We start from the raw sequence: 24,834 nt of genomic DNA, 5'->3' as shown, positions 1-24,834 counted from the left end.
TAGGAATGAAAACAAAGACGCACCACCGGAAGATGTGGGTTAAAGGAGAGTAAATGGGCAGGCATCCGGTCTGTACACGTCGGGTACTGTAGGGTAGAGCTAAATATTAAACTGATCAAAAATAACAATTTCTCTAATCGGCTCTGGCACAACAATAGTAATGTTTCCAGACGGTGGGGGCGGCATCCCCATTTTATTTCCTGTTCTAGTTCATGTTCCATAGCTTCCGTTTGATTGGCTCGGCACTGCAGCAGGTTTGGAGTCTTTGGACAGTCAACAAACACCTTGTGGTTCCAGTTCAAATCTCTTGCAGTCTGTCCAGCCCCATCAAGCTATCTTCAAATCAACGCCACATACTTCTGGAAAGTTGGACCACAACAACTGAATGCAGTGGTTCTGACCCTCGTCACTCGTCACTCTCATAGAGTTAGACCTATAAGGGTCCGCTCGGGGGTCGCTGGACCCCACTTTGAGAACCACTGTTAATATAAAGTAAAATTTGACAACCCTTGAAAAAAAACTCCCTGTCATGGCAAACATATTTAGAAATCCAATCTTGTTTCTTTTCCCCAGGTTTAAATTAATGATAATTTGTCGGTAGCCTATATACTATATACGTGCTGTTGTTGCTATAACAAAGTATAGATAGGCCTACACAGTAGTATAATGGATGTCTGGGTGGGGGGGATGCCCCCCCACCCAAAATAACCACAGCCCCCACTGGTATGATCAATAAGAGTAGGCTACTGAAATTAAGGCTATAAGAACATTAATGGCCCCCTTTTTTCTTTTAGCCCCTCCTATATCCAGCTTCACACAGGTGTGATTTATATTTATAAAGTAACTAAAAAGTTACTTTTCACACAGTAACTTTTTGATGCAAGTAATCAGTAAAGTAACCGAGTTACTTTTGAAATTAAGTAACTAGTAACTGTAACTAGCACAACACTGATGATAGAAAACCAGCCAGTCAGACAATAGCCGGCCCAACCAGCTACATGACAAACTAGCCCAAATCTGCCTGCCTCCATTGTTCCCAAGTTACAAATCCCTTTTCCTGGCCAGTTGGAATCACTGCACTAGTAGATCTTTAACACCTAATTTACTTATTTATCACCAATTCTGTTATAAATACAATTGAAACAATGTTTTCAAAAATGAGTTACCGTTTTTTACTCTTTAGAAATGTTTGACAAACTATAAGATTTTAAAATACATTGAGCCGAAGTGTAGTACAATACCTGTCTGTGTGGCTTGTAGACTTGGCCAGAGACAGTATAATGGAGACTTCCAACTAACAAAAGAGAGGAAAGACAAAAACAAAACAAGAATTGATGACATTAATTAATTACCAGCTGCTACCTTATATATCCCATTGCTGAGAGGTCGGCTACAGGAAAAAAGTGTGTGGTTGCCTAGAGATGAGGCAGCCAATCAGGACGCCAATGAGAAACATAGGTCTCAACTACAGCAAGTGGGCGTGAAAGCACCGCAGAGAACATTGACCAGCTGTGCTTACACAGCAGCTGGTAAAAAATACTGCACAATTAGCCCTTCATTAAGTCCCTCCCCAGCCCATCCTTGTCCAATATGCACATTAGCAGCGAAGAAATCAGACCTTGACCTGCATAGCAACCGTTGCTAAACTATTTGGATTGGCATTGGACAATCGCTTTTTGGGGTGGGATTTAGTGAAGGGCTAATTCACCAATCACATGACTCCACTTGTCAATCAAACTTCCACCTGTGCCTTTTTCTCAATGACATGGCTCTTGATCACCATCTGCTGGTGCAATTAGAACAGGTTGCACCAAAATGCAGGGAGAGGGGAAATAATCAGAAGATTGTTTTTTAAATTATTATTATTACAAATAACTTATCTGTTACAAAGACAGTTTTCCCAGATAACATTAAAAACACTTTAGATACCCAAATTAGTTTTGTTTTTTTCCATTTAATAAAACATGTATGAACCACCTCTTCACACCAAGGTGCAGACAAAAGCTGAAAACTGGGTTTCTTTGGGCTTAAAAAGGAAAGGTATGGCATAAGTGCTTAAGAGACAACTACAAATTCATTTTCTACTTTAATTGGATTTAAACAATACTAATGGTTTTCTTTTTAAAAAATGGCACTTTGATTTGTGACAGCAAAGATTATCAATACAATACTAAGGCACTAATGTAAGGCAACATTTTACAAAATGTGAACAAATTCACAGAGTAAGTATTCCACAGCTAAGGTGAAGTAATCTCATTAAAGTAAAGCTTTTGAACCATCCTCACCGATAAAAGCTTATAAGAGGACACTAAGCCAAATAAAAAGATGAACCATTGAGCCCCTATATACTCCGTCCCCAGCCTGCTCCTTTCTTCCCTCTGCACCAAATGTCTTTGCCGAAAATAGCCAATCTACAAGCATACGGAGTGTAGATCGTCTATTTTCACCGAATGCCAGGATTCATGTGGTTAAACACGTGTTTGGTAGTCTCACAGGGCTTTACGGGGTGCCGGGGCTCAGGAAGCCTGGCCATGGGACGTGGAAGCTGTGGCTGAAAACAAACTCCTGCTGCAGAACATGCCGGGGGGTGGATTGGTTGGTTTCCGGAAAGATAGGAGTTGGCAAAAGGCGACCGCATACTTCACAGAGAGTCCAACTGAACACCACTTTTATTTCGTCTGGAGTTATGCAGCGAATAGGGGAAGGGGCGCATGAATCGGGGCAAGTCTGCAGCAGGGTGAGGGACTGCAAAGATGCACAGGCTGGAGGGTGAGAGGGGTTGCCAAAATTATTTTCTTTCTTTTTTTGCCTTGTCGGGATGGGAGATCTAATACAATTCTGACCTGGTGAATATAAGGCACATGATGACATATATAAATATATTTTCTTTTGCTTCAATTGGGAACAGGAATACTAACATATTCACTTTGATCTCTTGGTACACTGATGAAACCCCAATTTCGGACAGCATAGCATCCACTTGGATCATGAAATCCATATAAAGAAAACGTTTCACTTTTCAGTCCATCTAACCATACAGGGAGACCTGGGGGGAAAGAATCCTTTGATTCAATCTTACATCCAACTCCCAAGTTAGAATGTAATGCAGAGAAGGAAAGAGAAAAAATCATGCATCTCTTCTTGGCACCGAGGTGTAGATATCATATGCCCCAAGAAATAAACCTACATTCCAGTTGTCAGATGGCAGTTTGTAATTTTTGTAGTTTGTTTTTACCCTCAAATGGTCACAAGATCTTTGGCATCCTGCAAAAAAACAAAAACAAAAAAACAATACAATAAAAACAATAAAAAAAATAAAACCTCCATCTTTTTACTCTGCAGATCGTACAGAAAATTGGGCATTTACACAAGCGGCGAACAGACCGATGCAGACAACATAGCTTTGTGACGGCTGTAACGCTTTTGGTTTACTGTTGTGCTCCTCTCGCCTCTTTTATTTCTTTTTGCAATGCTTCCCAAACTCTCACAGAAATCAAGTAAAAAGCTTAAAAAGGGACACGGTGCTTATTTGTTTGAAAGAGAGAGAGAGACGAAATGAAACACAAAAAAAAGAAACAATAGTTAATAAAGTCTATAAAGCTATACTTACAAGGAAATAGAAGTGATTCATAGTGTGAGGAACAAGGCGTTTTTTTGTCATTTTTCTTTTTTTAAAGGCACATTCGAAATTATGTACAGTAAAAAGCTCAGGGCAAATTCTTCTTCCCTCCGTGTACTGTACACAAAGCATGCAATTTAGTTTCCATTTTTACCTTTTTTTAGTTTTATAAACTCACGATGGAAGAGACACAGACTGACAAGGGATACTAAGGGGGATGTTTGGGATGGGGTGGTGGTGGGGGGAGACCAGAGATGAGTTTTAGTGGCAGTAACACTGCTAGTTCCCCCATGACATCCTCTAGAAGAAAAAATAATAAACAGCAACCAAACTTTAAAAATAAAAAAAAGAAAGAAAAAGTCGTCTGATCGTTTTAGTTTTTTTCCCCTTCAGACGTAGAACGGTGGCCAACCGTAGTTCCCATTCCTGATCACGCCACCACAGAAGATTATTTTTTTTTCCAGCAAAGGCACATTGGTGCCTTAGTTGGTTGCATGTATGTTATCTGTGCACATACAGTATGTATGTATGCATGTGCTGTATGCATGTATGAGTGTGTGTGTGTGTGTGTGTGTGTGTGTGTGTGTGTGTGTGTGTGTGTGTGTGTGTGTGTGTGCGCGCCGGCCCCTCACACTTCTGGGCACCACTCATAATACTGTAAATGGAAGCAGCGAGGTATCCCCGGGAGTTAAAGGTCGCCCGTCGACGAGCAGGGAAGGGCAGGGGGGGAGGAAGTGACCACACACGATCACGAGTCTTCTCGAGGTGAGGTATCATCCGACTTGGCCAGCTTCAGAGCTGTATACGCTATCCACCAGCCTTCAGGTGGACAGCATTCGACAAACCTCAGAGATACTGCAGGCTGTGTGTATGTGTGTAGATCACAAAAAGGAAAACAGGTCGCTCGATGAGTCTTCCCCACAGTTCCCCTGAACTTTATTCTAGTATTTCTCATACTATAAAAACAAAGGGGTCTCTTCTCTTCTCTAATCTAGTCATTCAGTCCGGGTGCGAAGGCATCCAGAGGGGAGGGCAGTAGGTAGGGCTGGGCTGGGGGGGGGCTTGGTTGGTGGTGTGGGTTCGGTAGGCATGGCGGTCTTGCTGTTGGCTCAGAAGTGCCGTGGGTACTCGCACTGTTCACAGCGGTTGAGGGCAGGGTGGTTCATGAAGGTGCAGGTCGTGCAGCTCCACTGCGTATCCTCGTCGTCCTCCTGCTCCGCTAAGGGCTTGACGCTCTTAATGCTCGGCTCTGTACAGAGGAGAGGGCTTTTTTAAAACAAAAAAAAACACAACAGAGGCGGGACATTTTCTCAAGCACTATATTCTTCTTTGCAGCCAATTTACAAGCTGTGATATTATAAAACATAAATATCAAACATTTCATTCGTTTTCTGAAATGGGGCCTTAGGTAAAAATGCCATGGGTTAACGACTTTCAATGTGGCTTCGCTGTTTTATGCATGTCATGAGTTTTTTCTCTCTTCTTTTTGACTCCAATGTTAACAGATTTCAAGAATAGAGGAAATAGCCAATCTGCAAGCTCATAATGCTCATCATACAATTAATTAATATTAATATAGTGCTGAAGGGTTATCAAACACGCCACAATGCATATCAATATTACAAATGATCGATGATACAATTTTGGAAAAAGATTTAAGTCAGCCTAAACCGTTTTCACAAGCATTTAATTATACAAAGAAACACATACAATATATAGATATATAGATATACTGTATAACACTATATAGATATACTGTATAACAGTTTAATATTCAGCAGATTCTAAAAAAATTGTATAGATTTCAGCTGATGGACACAAAGCACGAAAGAGGAAGAGGAATGGAGAGGGAAAAAGGAGAACAGCAAAATCCAGATTCCTAAGCCAGGGGTTCTCAACCTTTTCAGGCCGTAACCCCTAAAAATAATCATATTTGAACTGGGGACCACCCAAAATAATGATATTTGAACTGGGGACCACCCAAAATAATCATATTTGAACTGGGGACCACCCAAAATAATCATATTTGAACTGGGGACCCCCAACTCTGACTTGAAATTAAAGAATTACATTTAGTTTGACTCTGTTCCACAGATAAATAGTGAAAAAAAGGTTTTTTTTATAGTATAGTTTGATCCAGTAATGGTCTTATTTATTTTCTCTTTTTTAGGCATTAAAGGTAATAAAAGTCCTTAAAATGTGACTTCAATGTCATCTGGGGACAACCCACATGTTGACAACCACTGCCCTAACCCACTAGATGTACATAGCAGTGGATGCAGCCGTTCTCACTGGCTGTGCGCCGTACCAACGTTCGTACTTCGCAGACGTTTTTCACTCTGGTACCGAGGATTGGTACTAGCGACGGAAGCTAAAATAAGGTAAAATATATATTTTTTAAAGCTGGATCTTTAATTAAATCTTATGATCTCGTGAATGACCAAGATGGTCATAATCTTCCTCGATATATCTCAACGTTGTATTGTGTTAATGATGATAGAAAATCTCAATTGTAGGATGAATCAAATGATATCAAGCTTCTTTTGTGTGACCGAGTTGGGTGTTCATTTCCAAAAACATTAAAAAAAAAATCAATGCACGGATGCATGGGTTCGTTAAATTAAATCATACTTCGTCGTGTGCCAAATGATAGCCGACCTACAGTATTAGTATTGCCTACAATGCGTGACATTAGTATAGCCTCACAGTATGTTTTTACAGCGGGCGACAGGCAGACAAATTTTCCGGAAGTGCCATAGCAGGCGAACAGGCGATGGTCGAAAAGTGGGCGGAGGAACATCGGCCGAAAAGATAAAAATAATTCAGCTTTTGGGCGACGTCGCCCGGCGATAGTGGGCGATAGCCAATGACATTCAAGCGACGCTTGCTGTTGGTCTCTAAGGTCTCCCGCTGTTAAAACGTAGTGTAATAGTCAGCTATTCTCAGCTGTTCTTGGTGTGCGACACCTCCAACAACGGATCATTGATGAGGCTGCAGAGGGACAGAGCTACCAACCCTGTGGCAGAGGAGGGGTCGGGCTAGGAGAGGGCTCCCTCATGACCTCAGAGACCACATTATATCCACAGCCTCTCTTTTCAGGCCCCATGCCTGCAGCCGCCCACGGGCCCACACACACACCCACACACACACACACACACACACACACACACACACACACAGGGACGGACAGACGATGGCAGTGAAGATAAGAAGAAGGGGAGGAAAATGAGAAGTGCAGAGGTGGCCGACATGTAAGTAGGGCTACAATTATTGATCATTTGCTTAGCAATTATTCTATTGACTACTTTTTCGATTAATCCAAGAATCAAGGAGGACTTGTTTTGGAATACAAAAAATAATAATATTAATCGATAAAACTTCAGCCTCATTTTATACATTTGTTATTCCTTTTTTATAAAAGAAAAAAAAGGCTTATTCATTTAATCTATCAAATCGATTAGTATTATAAACTGTTGCACCCCTACATGCAACAGGCTTCAAGGTTGAAGTGCATGTCGTCATTATGGTTTTAAATATGAAATCTGAAAACGTAAGCATGCCGCAAGAATTATAAAAAATAACAAATTAAAGTCAGACAGCACAGACGGCCCGAGGCGTACAGCAAGGAGAAAATTATGTACAACAACCCCATGCTTCCTTTACTAAACTTACCAACAGATAATGTCGGTTTGGGTGGGACTGGACCTAGGAATCCAATGTTGTCGTAAAAGTTATGGATTGCACTGGGGTTAAAGTGTGGTCCTGTAACAGATGAGAAGCAGACAAATATACAGTTCACATTGTACAGTGTAAATAGCATATAAACTTTTTTTTTTAAATTTGTACACTGCATTGCTACAAACTGCAGATATCACATACTGTCAAAATGTATCAGTGTCACAGAGATTAAAATAGGGTGCATTTTGCATACCAAAGCACAGTTTATAGTTAAGGGATGCAATAAAACAACAACCTCTGCATCCGCGGAATGCACTACTGTACTAGTGTACTACTGTATTGTTTTTTATTCTAGTTTATTTTGCTAACTTTAGTTATAATAATCATTTCTTCTTCTGTTTTCTACATGAATATAACCACATTATAACCATATAAAATTAAATGGGAGTTACATGCTGCAATTTGTAAAACAAAACCGAGTGGTGCAACTCCCCTCTCTCTCTCCCTCTCTCTCTCTCTCTCTCTCTCTCTCTCATTAGCAGGCAACAGTGCAGCACTGTCTCTCTCTCTCCGTTTCTGGCACATACTCATACTGGTGCTCATTGAACAACACAGGTGAACACGGACATTGCTGTTCCTTGGAGTGGTTGCACCACTATTTTTTTTTTTAAAGGGCAAAATATGACTCCTAACGTTGTTCATGTGGGACTCAAAATGTCTGTGGGACTCATCTAAAAGACCATCCCTGCATCCCGGGACTCATTACATTGAAAACCTATTTACATCACTGGTGTCACACTCTCAAATGTGTCAAAATCTGAAAATAATCAGAAAGAACTCAACTTAAATATGAGGTTTCAACCTGGCGTCCAAAATATAGAAATGTTCCAAAGATTTCGAAACTTTCAAAAAATAGCAGATCTACAAGCTCAACACATTGCAATGCAAGGCCTTGATCTGCTATGTTTGCCATTTGTCATACGATTAAATACACAGGGCTTAAGTGGTTCAACGGCAGGTATAGACGAGAGTTCCAGGCTGGCCTGTGGTCTTCTTGCCTTCAGCGGAAAGGACAATTAATTTATTTACCAGCGCTTTCCTTCCTTCACCTGTGTGACCGCTGGACTGGTGTGTGTGCGTCTGCCGTCTGTTAGCAGAGTGCTGCCAGAGGGCCAATAAATCCCTTGTTAGCAACCAGCAACAGGATGCAATTCAGGAAACTAATGGCAGTTAGTAGTACAATGGCAGCACCCTGACTGCATGCGCTGATGGGGATATGGGGATGCTGAATCAGAGAGAGATGATTTTGTGTTTTTGTGTATCCAATTCCAACCACAGTATAAAAAGGTTGCTGGTACACCCGACACTATTGACTAGCAATTTGTTCTTATGTTACATTATATAACTGTTATAACATGAGAGCAAAATGGATGCTGTGTGCATAAGGCCCATGTGAGTAGGAAAGGAATGTATTTATTGAAACACTTACGAGTAGCACGTACATTTAGCACACACACAATGAGCAATAAGCCAAGTCACTCATCGACTACACACAACCACATGCTTGGTCTCCTACCTCGTGTTTGAAGGAGATCAATTTCTTTGGTTAGACAGTCAATGTCGATCTGCAGTATCCTGTTTTTACATCGCAACTGCTGCATCTCCTCAATCTGAGAGAGAATGAGATGGGATCATAATCAGCTGTCCATCTGGGCATTTTCGTAACCACTTAAGCCCGATATAGTTATTCGTAAAACGTTGCTCACAAATTTCAAATCGTTAACGAATTTAAATGCTAGAACATTTTTAAAATACATACATTCCAAATACAGACAAAGGAAGGTCCCTAGCAAACGCGTTTAGATCTGAACCTAGTCCCCTGCGGGAGTCATGTCTGAAGCCTGCCCTGGATGGGAGTCTCCAACGCATTGCTCAGTCCCTCCCGGACCCGTTTTGCTGTGCACGCAGCCATTCACTTCCTGGTTTACGGCCCGACAAACCTCCCCATTTTCTCTGAATCTACATGGCCTCCGTGCAGATTGATCATAATGTCAATGTTCTGACGTTATGATCGTAATGTCTGACTTCATCATGCATCTCTGTTAGAATATCAACACTTCTAAAGAGAGATCAGACTTACGCTGGCAATGTAGTAATCGAAGATTTCACCTCCCAGTTTTGGAGGGGAAATGGAAGGCGGGGGTTTTCAGAGTAAGATCTCCCTTATCTACTTGGCCCTCTAGTGCCTTTATTCTGAAAGATTCCGGCAGCACCAGAAGTGCTAAGCTATCGAACAAGATTCTAAATCTATAAAGATTCTGAAAATGACATCAACTGTTCAATCAAAGATTGGAATGTGCTTCAATTCACTATAGGAGGATATTGAAAAAAATAAATCAAAGTAATTAAGTGAGTGAAGTCAATTTAAAGGTGTACTGTAGCTGGCTGCATTGTGAGGTGTGCTGACCTACAGAGATGCCTGGATTCAATAAATAACACCAGCCCACAGAGCTACCGAGCTCAGTGGCCAATTAGCCTTCTGCTGCCCCGCTCTCCCCTCTGTTGACTGAAACACTAATAGCCAACAAAACCAGCTGATTCAACAAAAACTAAAGAGCAACACTTCATTTGGCCCTCCCAACAGATTTCAACAAACCTGCAGCTGTGAGCTTAATGTAAACACGGTTTGAAATGCATAAGAAAAGACGTGCGGTTTCTTATTTCTTTTTCGCTATTTTCACGGTCGTCATTTGTTTCCCTGCACGTAGGTGAAAATTCCGCCACACAGGTCCAAACTAAATTGTAACGTGACCCTGGCACTCTTAATAGTTCGGTCAATGTCTATGTAGGTGCATGGTCTAAAAATATGGAACGTTTATCCTTTAAATAAATCGTAAACAAACCCTAATGTGACCTACTAACTGCAGCAGGAGTGCTGATGTTCCATAAGGGGGAAAGCTCGACAGAGCTTCTTCTAATACACATGCAGGCCAAGGCAATGTGACCCAGATAATATAATTTTCTGTCTTCTGCTTTGTATTTGTCAATGAGTGACTTTGCCTGTTTGCAATTATGGATAACAAGAGTCAGAAAACATGTCTGAATGTTGAATGTTTACACTTAAGATTCCTAGTCGCAACTAAAGCTGTTGATTAAATCCTGTTGAGGGGGCATGTGATTTTTGTAAAAGCGGGGGGGGGGGGGGGGGGGGTGTATATAAAATAAAGTACTCCAGTAAAAAGTAAAAGTTATAGTTCCTACACATTTTCCATGCTGTTGGCAGACCTTATTTTGATATTCAAACCCTGCGGTGAAATTCATGCTCATCAAGCTGTCACTGAATGGAGATCACTTGATGTTCCCGTAAGGAGGAGAGGCTCACCGAAGGAATTTGGGAGGCGGAGTTGGATCTCTCTAGCCGCCGCCTGGTGAGGTCATTCTCCATCTCGTTGACTTCCTCTTTTAGCTTCTCCAGCTTCCTCTTCTTCAGCTCCAGCTCATGCCAGAGCCGATCCATGCGGGCTTTCTGATGCACCAGCAGGGCTGGAAACAACGAGACGCACGCACACACACACACACACACACACACACACACACACACACACACACACACACACACACACACACACACACACACACACACACACACACACAAGTCAACCATTGTTTTGCATTCAGAAGTGAACCATTGGCACTGCCAGTACTGCTAGACAAAAAAAATAAATGGATAATTTGCCATTATTTTCATGCTCCACCATCACCACAGTAAGACGAGTCTCTAAACAGACAAACTGTTTACAGGATTTAAACAGGATGGGATGTGTAACTGAGACATTTTCCCGACAAACCAAAAAAATATTCAAGAAATGAGAAATGAGTGGCACATTGCCGCGGGTATGGTGACAGACTTATCGGATAACCCAAACGCAAATGGCCGCACAGAGCAATCTAACCAGTTCTGAGTCATTATTCCTCTGTGTGAAAGCAACTTTGTGTCGAGGAGGAAAGGGGAACTATATCAGGCTCACGCAGATTCCTCACCGCCTCCTATCGGCCCTCATTTCAACACCTATTGTGGTCGTGCAGAGGAGCTGAATTTGATCGCAGTTAGCAGGTTGCTCGAGGCAAGTACTGGTCTAGTACATAGTGTATAGTACAGGATACTATGGCTACACATAAATGTACAGATGTGTACAAGTCTATACAGTACCTGAATGCCATAATTCTTTTGTGTGTTGACAGGTAATAACGCCCCCGACATACACACAAAAGCTTACGCACGCACACACACACACGCGCATGCGCGCACCCACACGTTAACCAGATGGACCCAAATGTCCCTGTTATGGGGGTGAACAGTCGGTGAAAACAGCCGATCTACATCTATCTTGTACATGTTTGACGAGGAGATTTGTGAGGGGGCAAAAGGAGCGCACCAAGTATAGAGTGGTGGGGGACCCCAGTCAACTTAAGTATATATAGTATAGCGTTTTAAGCAACAACAAAAATGTATCCCCCTAAACACTAGCCAAACAGATGGCATTTTATTGTATTATTGTAGTTATTCTACAATTAACACGATATGTCTATGAATAACTATGTTTAGGTATCATTGTTCTAAATGTTCCTGCTGTTCTATAACCAGTTGCAGAAATTGCAGATTGAGGCTTTCACTTTTGCTCTCTATAATCTTTCATCTTAAAACAACTAATAACCAAAAATAGTCGATTGTAGATCGTCTATTTCCGGTGCGCGACATGCTTTCAAATTAAAATCAGTCATGGCGACTGAGAACTTTAATCATACTGTACATGCGCCTTGGCAAGACACCGAGCACCTACACCTGCTCACTCAATGCACGTCTGCCTGGCTAGTGGCTATATTTCTAAAATGTAAATACGCTGCTCCAACGCTCCACGCCCTACCCACTCTGCCTGCTGTGTCATGTGAGACAGAAAAAGACTTGCGCAAGACAGATAACAATGGAATGAATTCCAAAACCTAACAGACAGTTAAGTGAATTATGGGAAATATGCAGCCTGGCTACAAGATTATGTACTGTAGCTAGCTACCTGCAAAACACTGAGGGATGGCATGATCCTTCTCTACTCCTTGTATCACTACACAGTCCTGTGTCTCTCTATAAAATGCCCTCAAATATGTCTTAATAAGTAAATAAAATGTTTGTAATACAGTGTGTGTATTACAGATCTATCCAGTTTTCTACACGAAACAAAATGTGTTTTGCACTTACGCTCTGGCAAGTTGTAAGATTGATCTCACCATGCCCAGGGACCTTCTGGAAGGTAAATTGAATTGTTATGGGTCACTTCTACCACGCCGAATTGAGATGAATCAGCAATGCGTTTCACATTCGTGCTTTGGCAATGCAACAATGTTTGTTGTTAATGTCAATAAAGCCTCTTTGGAGTGAAATTAAACTGACGAGGGTCGGCAGAAGTAGGCCACGGGGAGAAGCCTCGCATGGCAGTAGTCAGTGTAGCGTTGAGGGCCACAGGCAGTGACTCACATGTAATGCAGTCAAAAGACCAAAAAAGGAAACGCCACTGTGCTAAGATGAGTTTGAGTCACGTTACAGAATACGGCCCCTTCTTAAAGGCTGTCGGTGCAAACACAGCATTTACTCACTCCCCCGTCATCTCAACGTCCCTCCCTGGGCGAGTCACCTTAGCTTTTATCTCTCCCAGTGGATTAGTATGCAGTGGAGCAGCGTTTCAACATTGACTGAAGTTTAATGACAGCGAGTATACACAGTTTGGCTGAAGAAATGCTTTATGGCCAATATTATGGAAACCAACTTTGAAAATGACATAAAGCGTGCTTTATAGTAAAATTACTTTCTTGGCAGGATGGTGTGGAAAAAGCATTTAAGGCCAACTGCTGGTAGACAAAAATGTATACCGTTATTTATTGTAACAACCACGTCTCTAAAAAGGGTCTATGCAGCCTCTTAAACCATTGTACTGAGGAAGATTGGATAGGAAGTGGACTCTTCAGCCACTTGACATTTGCTAAACAACTAATAGTCTGTGTAGCAGACAGTAAACACAGTCTAAACAACCAATAGTCTGTGTAGCAGACAGTAAACACAGTCTAAACAACCAATAGTCTGTGTAGCAGACAGTAACCAATAGTCTGTGTAGCAGACAGTAACCAATAGTCTGTGTAGCAGACAGTAACCAATAGTCTGTGTAGCAGACAGTAAAACACAGATGTTTGATGGCTTTTTCTGAAGATTATTTGTAGTGTCAACAGTTTTTGGGGAGGCATTTTTTCACTGTGTCTGTGCGTTCCAAGTTACAACTACTAGTTGTTATCTAGAGTAGGGTTGGCCAGGCTCCAGGCATGCCAGTCGTTGATCTGTGAAAATGGCATTAAGATAGGATGGCAAATGCCAGACACTTTGCAATGCAATGGCAGCTACGTCACATGTGATGCATTAAGATAAACCATGAGCCACCAAACCAGGTGAACGAATCACATGGTTTCATTTATACAAAACCCTTTGCAACTAGGAATCATTATTTATTCTCACATACACCAAGTAAAGATGTATTTAACGCTCGTGGAAATAAACATAGGGACTTCAATAATTCTTAAATTATTTTATCGATTACCTTTTTGATTAATTGAATGATCAACGCAAATATATTTTAATTGTTTTTTTTAATAATCAACTAAATGGATTAGTCTGATTAACCGCTTAAGCCCTATTACTATTATAATAAATAGCTGATCTAGCCTGCAAGTGTTTTATGTGTGTGTACCCGGTACACACACATAAAACACTTGCAGGCTAGATATATACCGGTACAGTCACTGTACCGGTATATATCTCTATCCTCACAAACTGATTATTGTATTTAAATCAAAAATAATTTAGGGTTAGTTCAATTAACTGTTGCACCCATAGACTTTGCAAGCGAACATTGCAACATACAGGTATTTGTTAAACACAGTGAGCCTCACCTTGCGTGTATGCTGCGTCGTCTGAACCCATGCTGAGTCTGCGAGGCTCACTGGGCCTCTCCCTCTGTGCCGACAGCGGATCTGAGGGGTCTGAGGGGTCCGGCTCCGCAAAGTGGTGGTCTGCGGGGAGACTGAGGAGGTTGGTGGGCTCAAAAGTTGGGGACACGACTCCAGGCGACACCGCGGGGGGCTTGTTGGGGGACACGGTGATTTTAAAAGTGTACTTGGTGTTGGGCTGGGTCACGACCACACGCGGCGAAGACGCCGTGCCCCCGTGACCCCCCATCGAGGCACGAGACTTGGGCGGATGGTGGTGGATATAGGCGGGGCCCATGCTCACCTGGCCCCCCAAACTCCTGTTCCCGGATTGGCCTTGCATTGGAGGGTTGGAAGAGATGTAGACGGTGGGGGGGTTCCGACACCCGCCGTCGTCGCCAGAGGAGTTGGCAGAAATGTAAAACTTGGGCTGCGATCGGGAGCCCACGGGTGCCATGTTGGCCTCGTCGGAAGGCGTGGTAGCAGCGGTGGGCGGGCTGGCGGAGATGTAAACGGTGGGCTGGCTGCGGCTCAGGCCTGGGCCTCCGATGGAGAGAGGGGTGGAGGGGGGGCCCGTGGTGGGGGCCCCGGCAGAGGAGGAGGAGGACGACGGGCAGGAGGAGGAAGAGGAGCAGGAGGAGGTGGTGGAGCACGAGGAGCGCGGCCCACTGCCCGTCCGCAGCACCGCCGTGGTGGTGGTGGAGTTGCTCCTCTGCGGAGGTTCAAGTTTGATCTCGATCTGGTTCTTCCGCGGGCCGGTGGAGATGTTCTGGATGTTGTACTGGCTGAAGGAGGACATGGAGGGCATGACAGAGGAGGAGCAGGAGGTGGACGGCTGGCCTCCTCCAGAGGACGCAGCCTGAAGGAAGGAGGGGGCCTGGGGGTTGGTGGGGGAGCTGATGGGCATGTAGACGTGGGAGGTCTGGTGGCCCTGGGTCTGGTGCTGTGAGGTATGTGAGGAGGACAGAGCATGCTGGGAGCCCGACCAGGACCCGGGCAGGGATGACGGGTGGGAGATCTGGTAGATCTGCTCCCGCGGCTGCGTGGTGGGGCTGTACTGGGCCCGGCCCGCTTGCTGCTGCTGGCTCTGCCGGGTCGTACCGGACTGGCTGACGTAAGGCCTTATGTAGATGGAGTTGGGACTGCTCAGGCCCGACTGGGGCCCGCCGTGTATGTGCAAAGAGGTGGGGGTGTTGCGGCCCGTGTTCATGTTGATGTTGGGCGCCAGGGTGACGGTGATGGGGTTGAAGCGGGGCGCCTGCTGGCCGCCCGCGCTCCCACTTTTGAGTCCGAGGAGTCCCAGATGCTGGGGCGGCTGCGGCTTGCGTGTGGGCTCCATCACGCCAAAGACATTGAGGCCGGAGGGGACCTGCGCCGGGGCTGACTGGGGCTCCTGCTGGTAGAAGTCAGTGTTGGCCGCCTGGCCCGTCTGGAGGGGCCCGTCGCTCAGGCTGTGGGCCAGAGTCCTGCTGCCGTTCATCCTCAGGCCTCCGTCGCCGCGCGCCGAGGACCCGTGCACATTCTGAGTCTGCAGACCCAGGTTCAGCTGGGTCATGTGATTGCGGAGCCTGATGAACGTGGGGTCGTCCGTGAAGTTGAGGTTTCCTCCTTCACTGTATAGGTAGCCCGGGCTCACCTGGGACAGGTACTCACAGCAGGCGTCTAGGTTGTTGTTGTTCTGGGGGGGGGGGAGAAGTATTGAAGTTAGGTACCATTTAGACCTTATTAGGTACGATATGATACAAAGAATATCATCATTAAACGCAATTATGAATAAACCACACATTGCTCAGTCAATAAACCAGCATTCATCTAAACAGAAAAATGATATGATTCATATACAAAGACAATCCACTTTTCCTTCCGCACACAGATGAGCAAAAAAAAGAAAATTAATCTACAGTATATATATTTTTTCTAAAATACATTTCTGAAAAGATTATATATTTGATAACTTCGGTCCAAAAAAAGAACAAGTTATTTCTATTTAAGGGATACATCTTTTTGCATACATCGGTCAAAAAAAAGAATAATTTCTTAAAGTGTACCTGGAGAACACACTGTGAAACGACACCCGCAGGGACTTCAGGGAACTTCTGGCGCAGGTCATGCAAAACCTGAGTGTCAATCTGGTGGCTTCCTTGGGCCATTCGTGTATTAGCAGGTCAGGATGCGGGTCAGGACTGCTTGCTTTGGTCAGCACACTGGGAGCCTCAGTGGTGGTCAGCACACTGGGAGCCTCAGTGGTGGCAGCAACTCAGCACACTGGGAGCCTCAGTGGTGGCAGCAACCCAACCTCAACATCTTCTGGAGGGGAGAGGGAGAGAGAGAGGGAGAGAGAAGGTAAACCAGTGGTTTTCAAACCTTTTCTGCCGAAGACACACATAAGTAAAATAAATAGCCAAGTAAAATACAGTAGATCTAGCTGATCCACAAGCTTACAATGCAATGCGTCACCATGTGAGCTTGTAGATCTGCCTTTTTGAAAAATCTTACAATTTCTGCCTATAACGACATCCGCTAAGTAGGGACACTAAGTCAACGTTTTATTTATCCATTTGTTTTTATTACGGTATATAATTGCCGAAGGCATGGGGAGAGTATGTGTTGCACTCCGTCTGTGTGTGTGTGTGTGTGTGTGTGTGTGTGTGTGTGTGTGTGTGTGTATTCGCATGTGTGTCTGTCTGCTCTGCGTACAGCTAATCTCTGGCACCGTTGGCCCGGTCGATGCCAAACTGTGCACACACACACACACACACCCTGGATGCCAACGACAAACCTCTACCTGAATTATTCCACAACAGCCTATTATAGCACCACCATGAGGCAGATTATTGCAAAACACATTGCTTTATATTACTTGTACACATTTTTATCCATACATCAGGGAAATCGGTACACTATCTCTAGTCATGTGATCAACACGGACCTGTTCCCTTCCCCATATTCCATCCCTATGGCTAAGATTGCCTTCCAAAGTTTGCAGGATTGGTCCGTTTTGAACATAATACCACAAATCATGAACACAACATGCAATTTCCGTAAAATTATGCACACACATTCCCATGTTCTTACCTAAAACGATCTGTGTACAACTATGTGCACTACTAAACATCATGAATACACTGTAACGTGTGATATATTTATTTGTATTGCCCTGTTATACAACCACCAGACCACAGATTATTGCAAAAAGATTATAATAATAAACATAAAATGTTTATATTACTCCTACACATCACAAACGCTATTGTCCTGGTGGAGACCTGTACTCCGAGGGGCACTTTGCCTCTGTATAGGGAAATAAACAATTGTGCATGAAATACCGAAATAGTACATTTAAAATTAGCCACTTTTTGTATATTTGTATATACAGTATTGCACTAATAATGTGTCACGAAATCCCAAGGCACGGTTGGTCTAAGGACCACTGAAATAATCAGCATTGATTGATCCCTTAGGGCTTAGGGAAAGTAGTAAACACCACAAACACCTTTAACAAAAGTGCTGTTACACACTAGATACACTAGTAAATATGAAAAAATGCAACGAGAAAACGATGCCTTCATTGTGCTACTGCAGAGTTTTGACAAACTAAGGGTGACCAAATATTCATCCCCTCAAAACCAGGACGTGCACGTACATGCATGAGCAATGTATACACACCATAGGGGCCACATAGAGGCAACGACTGATTGACAAACATCACCCTCTGTGTTGAATTCAGACACGCAATGCATTTGTTTATGTTTTTTCTGATTGGTTAGGTGAGCATTTTTACATGAAAAGAACATGATCAACGTTTATGCAACAACTGGATACAACTGCTATTATTGTAATCCTGGCGAAAACCGGGACAATTTCGTAGTGAATGTTGAAAAGCGGGACATTAGTGTTCAAAATGTCGGGACTGTGGGACACCCAGCTCGAACCCGGTGACAATCTTGGGGCGCGTTCGGAAATAGCGCACTGAGCCCACTGTGCAATGCAAACTAATAGGCGAGTGCGCTCCGGTGTGGTATTTCCGAACGCGCCCCCGGTCAAATTGGGACGTCTGGTTGCCCTGCCTAGACAAAATGCAAACTGGGACGTCTGGTTGCCCTGCCTAGACAAAATACAAACTGGGACGTCTGGTTGCCCTGCCTAGAAAAAATACAAAGAATTCTCATCAAGGTACATAAGCCATTAATCGGAAGTACAAGAGCATAAGCTCCATGTGAAAACTACATCTATTTATACATTACAGAGAGACAACGATATTTATCCAACATACAAGAGGACATAAGAGGGGTTCCATGGAATGCTTAAAGTAAACCATATGAAAGAATAAGTGCTTTACTTGCAAAGAGGCTGAATAGCTTCAATAGATATTTTCATCGTGTGTCTGTTCTGTCCAACATACACGTAATTATATGCATATTATTATTACCACACATAAAAGTGCAGAAGCACGCACTGCCATTGACCTCAGTCCTCTTCCCATAGTTTGAGGCTGGTGGTCTGAGCTAGACAACTTCTGTGTTTTGGAGAGCAGTTAAGGGCAGATGCATGACATAGTATGGGAGGAAGGGAGACAATGGTTGATCTATCGCAACTACAAAATACAACAAAAGAAAGGAAAGAGACATCAGTCAGAAGTTTGAGGTCATCCGTTCATTACGACGCTGAGCTTTAAAAACAGAAAAAAATCTTCAGAGACGCTCAAAGAGAAAATTTCAGAAGCCCTCCTCCTCCTCCTCCACAACGCTGCTTAATAAAAGAGCAGGGCCAAAGAGGAAACCACCTCTGACTATTGAGGAAACGAGGCCTCTCCGGCAGATCTCAACGTCAACATTCCCTTATTGAGTGGAGAGCAGATCTGAACGGCAGCCAAGTAGGGCAAGCTTAATCTGCACATAATCATTAGTCAAGTTATCATCATCATTCCACGCCAGAATGAGAAGCTTTGTTTCTGGTGTCCCCGGTGGTGGAAAAAGTACTCCACTTTTACTTAAAAGTATCTATAATTCAATGTAGAAATAGTCCGGAATTACTTGAGTAAAAGTATTGGTATAAAAAGCACCAAAATTGGCACCAAGTACCAAAAGTACTACTAAGAAAGTACACCTAATTGCTCCCCATGTGCAGGTTGGTGCCTAGCATGGTTTCCTCCGTCATCTGTGTATGAAGGAGTGTGTGTGTGTGTGTGTGTGTGTGTGTGTGTGTGTGTGTGTGTGTGAGTGAGTGAGTGTGTGAGTGAGTGAGTGAGTGTGTGAGAGAGAGAGAGACTGTGTGTGAATGTAATGCACACAATCTATGTGAAACGCTTTGGATAGAAGCGCTATATAAATAAATGCACCATTTTATGCAGAATGTGCCGTTATCATAATATGTCTAAAATATATTAAACTAGAAAAAGCACAGGTCTGCACCAGGTTGTGGCCTCCTGGTCGCACTATAATAGGCCAATGTGAAAAGAGTGCCATTTCTTCTTACACCTTGGATGGCAATTGGATGATTTGAGGAATTTTGTTCCAAAAATGTGTTTTGCAAAAATCCACCTGTTGGTGGCGCTATAACAGGCCAATGTGAAAAGGGTGGGATATTTCCCTCAGCCTAGTAGGAAAGTCTGAGAAAGATTTCACGTAAATTGTACGCTGCGTTCATGATTTGAGGCCTTTTGTTCAAAACGGGCCAATCCTGCAAACTTTGAAAGCCAATGTTAGCCAATTAGGATGGAATATGAAATATCGGACAGATCCGGCTTGAACACATGACTGAGATAGCGTGTAACGATTTGCGGGGAATAATAATCTAAAGCTACAAATTAACTACTAACTCACGTTTTCAAATATCTCTCTAGTGGAGTAAAAGTACATTATTTACCTCTGAGATGTAGTGGAGTAGAAGTAAAAAGTATAAAAAAATTGACATATTCCAGTAAAGCAAAAATACCATGGAATTGTACTTGAGTAAATGTACCTAGTTACTTTTAATGTCTAGTTTCTGATGCCACGCCCACTCAGTCAGCCTCTCTGGATCATATTGTTGCTGTCGAGCAGAAACCTTGTATCATCATCATAAACTTCTATGTTGTTGTTTTTTTCTTCCACAAATTAATGCCCTACTTCATTCCACAAGAAAGTCACACAAAACTAGCGAAAATAACCAATCTACAAGATTACGACACGTTGTGAGCTTGTAGATCGGTTATTTTTGCTACTTTAAAAAATGTTTCAAAGTGAAAGTCAGTGTGGGTTTTATTCATTTTGATTGTAGTGAAGGGAGGTCCCATCGGGACAGGCTTCAAGAACACCCTTAAGCAAGGATAAGTTTAAAAAGCCTTTAAACTTGACGCATATTAAAAAGCCACCCAAACAGGCATTTGAGTAGCAGACAGTCAAGTAGCAGACAGCGCAGTTTTTTTTAAATGAGAATGATTTCCTACTCAATCAGACGGACTGCTCAGTGCTCACCTAAATCAGCCGGGGGTACAGGTGTAGGCGCATTGCTGGAAGGATACCTTTTCGTATGTTACTTGCTGGAATTTGTGTCTGTGAATTTGGTGCATAACACTGAATAACAGCAGAATTAAGAAATGTAAAGGCCACACAGAGCACCTCATTCACCACTCAAACGTCACCAGCTGTTTCAGGGAGTCAAACTGGGGGTGGGGGAGTCGTACAGTGTCAAGCTCACGTCCCTAACCGTTGCTCAATGTTAACCATTAGGGATCACAACATCCATGAGAATCTTGCCGTGTGTGAGTGCAAAAGACAGCCATCTTGCATGCTCCCTCGCTCTCTTCTCTTCTTCTAACCACAGTCTTTCAAAACTTCCTCCTGTGGGAACCTCAGATATGCCATTCAAAACATTATGACAGATGGAAGAAGCACACCCTGTTCTGCTCTGCCGTCTAGGGGCTGAGGTACAGCGTTACGGTCAATACAACCAGGGCCCGACTGAGGGACATGACGTCTGTATTATCTTTTTTTTATTGAAGTCAGGTGGAGCAGTGATGGCGAAATGTTAAAACCCTCATTGCTGAACCCACTGGGACCCGGGTTGACCAAGGACACATTTAGGTTGCACAATATTGAACTTTTGGCTGATATTTGATAACCAATCAATTGCATGGTCAATACACATTTTCAATAGGGTTTACCTTACTCCTGTTATTCTAGGTGCATGTGCAGACTTCTTAAAACAGTAATTAGCTGACTTACCGGTATTAGAACTACTGATGCACATAATTATTAGTTCAAACATCTTAAATATACTTGACATCTTTTTATTTGTTCTACAGGTAGACCCTTTTGAGAGTTTCCCCAGAAAACACTTTTTGAATTTGCACTTATGCAATCACCTTCAGCATTAAGTAAATAATGGTCGACATATTCGATACCAATATGAAAATGTAATCATGCATCTCTACTATAATAAGTCTCGTCTTAACTCTTAAGCTAAAAAAAAGAATCCCTCAATTTAAAATCCACCAGAGAGAATTTCAAGGCCAAACACGATCCAGAGCCACCTTTAAAAGGACATTAGCCATCACAGTCTGATTGGCTGATAAAAGGGTTATTAAAATGTGAACTAGTACTAAGGGAACACGTCTGGCCTTTTCGGTGCCGAGGAGAAGCCTTGGTGTCAGGCGGCGCGACTACGCTGCCGTCTTATCGGAGCAGCGAGCATGTGTTATGTCATAAGTGAGCAGCCGTAAATCTGCTTGCTAAAACATCCGTCTGGGCCTGATAACAGGGGGCGGGGCTCTTGGGCTACTGTCAAAGAGGGAGCTAGTGAAAGGGAGTCAGCCAGAAAAGGAGGAATTGACCGGTCTCTCTGTCGAGAGGATATTTTAGGTGATTTCTGCAGTCAGAGATGATGCTGCCTAGGAAAGGCGGAGCTTACAGGCTACTACCTTGATACTACGTGTTGTGATCTGCTACCGTTGCATTACAATGAGATACATTGTGAGCTTAATAGATTTGCACAAAGTCTTTTAACAAAAAGTATAAAAATGGGCATTGAATTTTTTAATATAACATTGATTGTCTAACTGTAAAATTACTTTGAATCAATCATTCAACAAATGTAACAACATTTTGGGGATTATAGTCTTTTCTTTTTTTTATGGGTGGGGGGGGGGGGGGGGTAAGTTGATTTAATTCTACAATTTGGGGAAAATAAAACTTTGAAAATGTCTGCATAATAAAAGATGACAATTTCATTGCATTAAACCACGCTTAAACCCATCCCTCAATGCTTTTCTTTGTCTTCTGCAATATAAGGAAATGGAACGTTTTGCAATCATACCACCAGACTGTGGAATTCATTTTGTGTTCTGTCAAAAGAAGAGTGCAAAGGCAGCACGGAGAGCCATCTAAATGCAAACCAGAGGAAAACAGTTTGCCATATCTCATATTACATGTTTAGAGCAAACCTTACCGCCTACAGTGAAGTATTTTCCAACTCCTCCAGCAGATGAAGCTAATAAGGCCCTGTGGAGATCCAAGCCTGGTTTTCAGCATCAGATATACAACTATAGCCAAGGCTAGACTCTGAAGCGGCAATCAGATCGCATCTACCTGATTTAAAAGGCTGGCAGAATACGTCACTTGGAAAACTAAGCATAATTTCGAGTATCCGATAATACTACAGCCAAGACTAGAATCTAAAAACAATTATCGGCTTAGATATCTACCCGTGTGTGATTTACTGGGCAGAAGAGAGCACAGCGCTTGCACAGACCTGGTGCCTACTGTGCAACTATTCAGCCTGCAGCACAGGAGGCTGTGCGCCACGGCCTAACAACCGCTTGTGGGAAAGGAAACGCACTACTTGGCAAGTGACCCACATACGGGTCAACACTGCGGTTAGATTGTTTCCCGGCTTCAAAAAACTGAAAAGGTCCACACCTCTTCGCTGTACATAATTATAGGCCCATCGACGGGGGCCTAGATTTTGGCACGCTATAACCCTGCCCTCCCCATCTCTGACTTCCCCAGTCATTGTGCCCCATGTGTGTAGGTGGCTCGTAGGTTTGGTGGTGAGCCTGGCTGCCCCCTGAGGCGCTACTAGTGGAACAGGCCGGAGGCAGCGCCACGGTGCCAGCAGAGATAGAGACAAAGCTCCCATTGCTGAGGCTGTTATTTGCCGTGCCAAAGCATTGACCCGCAGCCCTATGCTCATTTTCTGGAAGTTACAGGCCCTGCCACACTCTGTCAATGGACCCATTCACCCTGCCGGAGAAAAAAAACGCACTTAAAAACGTCTGAAACAATTAGGGGGGAGAAAATAAAACGTGGATTAATCATCAACGGGAGCTCTCGGGCTGAAAGATTAGCCTCCAACACCTGACACTGTGCCGGTGTCACACAGCCCACACAAAACTATTTAACCAACACAATGGAGCTACACAGCAGAGGGCACGCACGCACGCACATTTTTTTTAAAAATGAGCCTATCTACAAGCTTACATGTCATAGCGTGGCACGTTGTTGTGAGCTTGTAGATCAGCTATTTTTGCCATTCAAGGGCATAAGTGAGTATTTGTTTGTCATTGGTTGTATGCGACTTGTTTGCAACTTTAATGTTGCTTTGTTGTTGCTATGTAGGCCTACCTCTTAGGGGCACATCTTAATACTTCTTTTGCCATGGAATTTTTCAGAATAAAGGCGATAAGAGTGCCAATCAGATGGCCCCGCCTTCTATTTCCCCCAAAACCGGGAGGTATAATCTTCCATTACTACCATACGCTAATAAATCTGATCTCTCTTTAGAAGCGTTAATACGTACTTTGCTCAGCCAGTCAAATCATCGCTATGGGGTGCTCAGCCAATGAAATCATCGCTATGATTCAAACAAACACAAAACACTGGGCATAGGAGGGGCTAGTGCCCCTCAAAAAATAAAACAAACAAATAAATGCTTTTAGTTAATGGTGGATGGATGCTCAAGATTAGACCACACCCTCCCCCAGCAAGCTGCTGTGAGAAGTGCCACAGTGGAGACCATAAAATAAAGTACCCACAGAGTTTTCAATCCGAAATTTCCTCTGCAGCTTTAAGGCCCAACCACGCTTCATGGAATGTCTAACTGCTGTCTCTCAGTCTGGACAAAATTTAAACAAATAAAGGGACTAATTGGCAGTGGATGCTGCTGAGGCCTGCTGGCAGGAGACCCAGTCATCCACAGTAGCAACTAGCAATGCACACGTTCATTTGTGCACACACAAACACACACACACACACACACACCCCCCCCCCCCAATGGACAAATATATCTAATCCTCTCTGCACAGGTCTCAATAGTCAGTAAAACAAAACAAAACTTTCACCCATTCAGCCAAGGTAGGGTAAATGCCACACCTAAAAGAGCTTTTAATAACAGCACCACTAAAACATTATTGGTGAATGTTTACTGAGAAGTACCAAGTATCCCACAGACAACAAACGTAAAATTTGCCCATCGCTTGTTCGACTGCAGAAAACGTTAAGTCCCATTTTGTTGGACTGTAAATCAGACCCTCT

At 43.3% G+C, this 24,834-nt stretch overlaps 1 protein-coding gene across 3 annotated transcripts in view; it reads right to left on the bottom strand.

Moving 5' to 3' along the window:
* Positions 1-1,844: 1,844 nt before the first annotated feature.
* Positions 1,845-24,834, bottom strand: part of tab2 (TGF-beta activated kinase 1 (MAP3K7) binding protein 2) — a 50,172-nt gene continuing 27,182 nt past the window's right edge. The window contains exons 2-9 of one of the 3 annotated variants that reach the window (XM_080790790.1): positions 16,597-16,630; positions 16,372-16,535; positions 14,288-16,001; positions 10,680-10,840; positions 8,874-8,967; positions 7,292-7,381; positions 6,635-6,727; positions 1,845-4,868 (exon numbers count right to left, since the gene is read on the bottom strand). In XM_080790790.1, coding sequence (XP_080646916.1) covers positions 4,729-4,868; positions 6,635-6,727; positions 7,292-7,381; positions 8,874-8,967; positions 10,680-10,840; positions 14,288-16,001; positions 16,372-16,473 — 2,394 coding nt within the window. In that variant the 5' untranslated portion in view covers positions 16,474-16,535; positions 16,597-16,630 and the 3' untranslated portion in view covers positions 1,845-4,728. Of the gene's footprint in view, positions 4,869-6,634; positions 6,728-7,291; positions 7,382-8,873; positions 8,968-10,679; positions 10,841-14,287; positions 16,002-16,371; positions 16,631-24,834 lie in introns of all 3 variants that reach the window. The other 2 variants (XM_080790791.1, XM_080790792.1) reach the window with 2 other exon arrangements.

This window comes from Protomyctophum bolini (assembly GCF_963924005.1).
Source record: "Protomyctophum bolini genome assembly, chromosome: 19".
Taxonomy (NCBI): Eukaryota; Metazoa; Chordata; class Actinopteri; order Myctophiformes; family Myctophidae; genus Protomyctophum; species Protomyctophum bolini.
The sequence above is the reverse complement of the archived record's forward strand: the minus strand, read 5'-3'. Positions and strand labels throughout refer to the sequence as shown.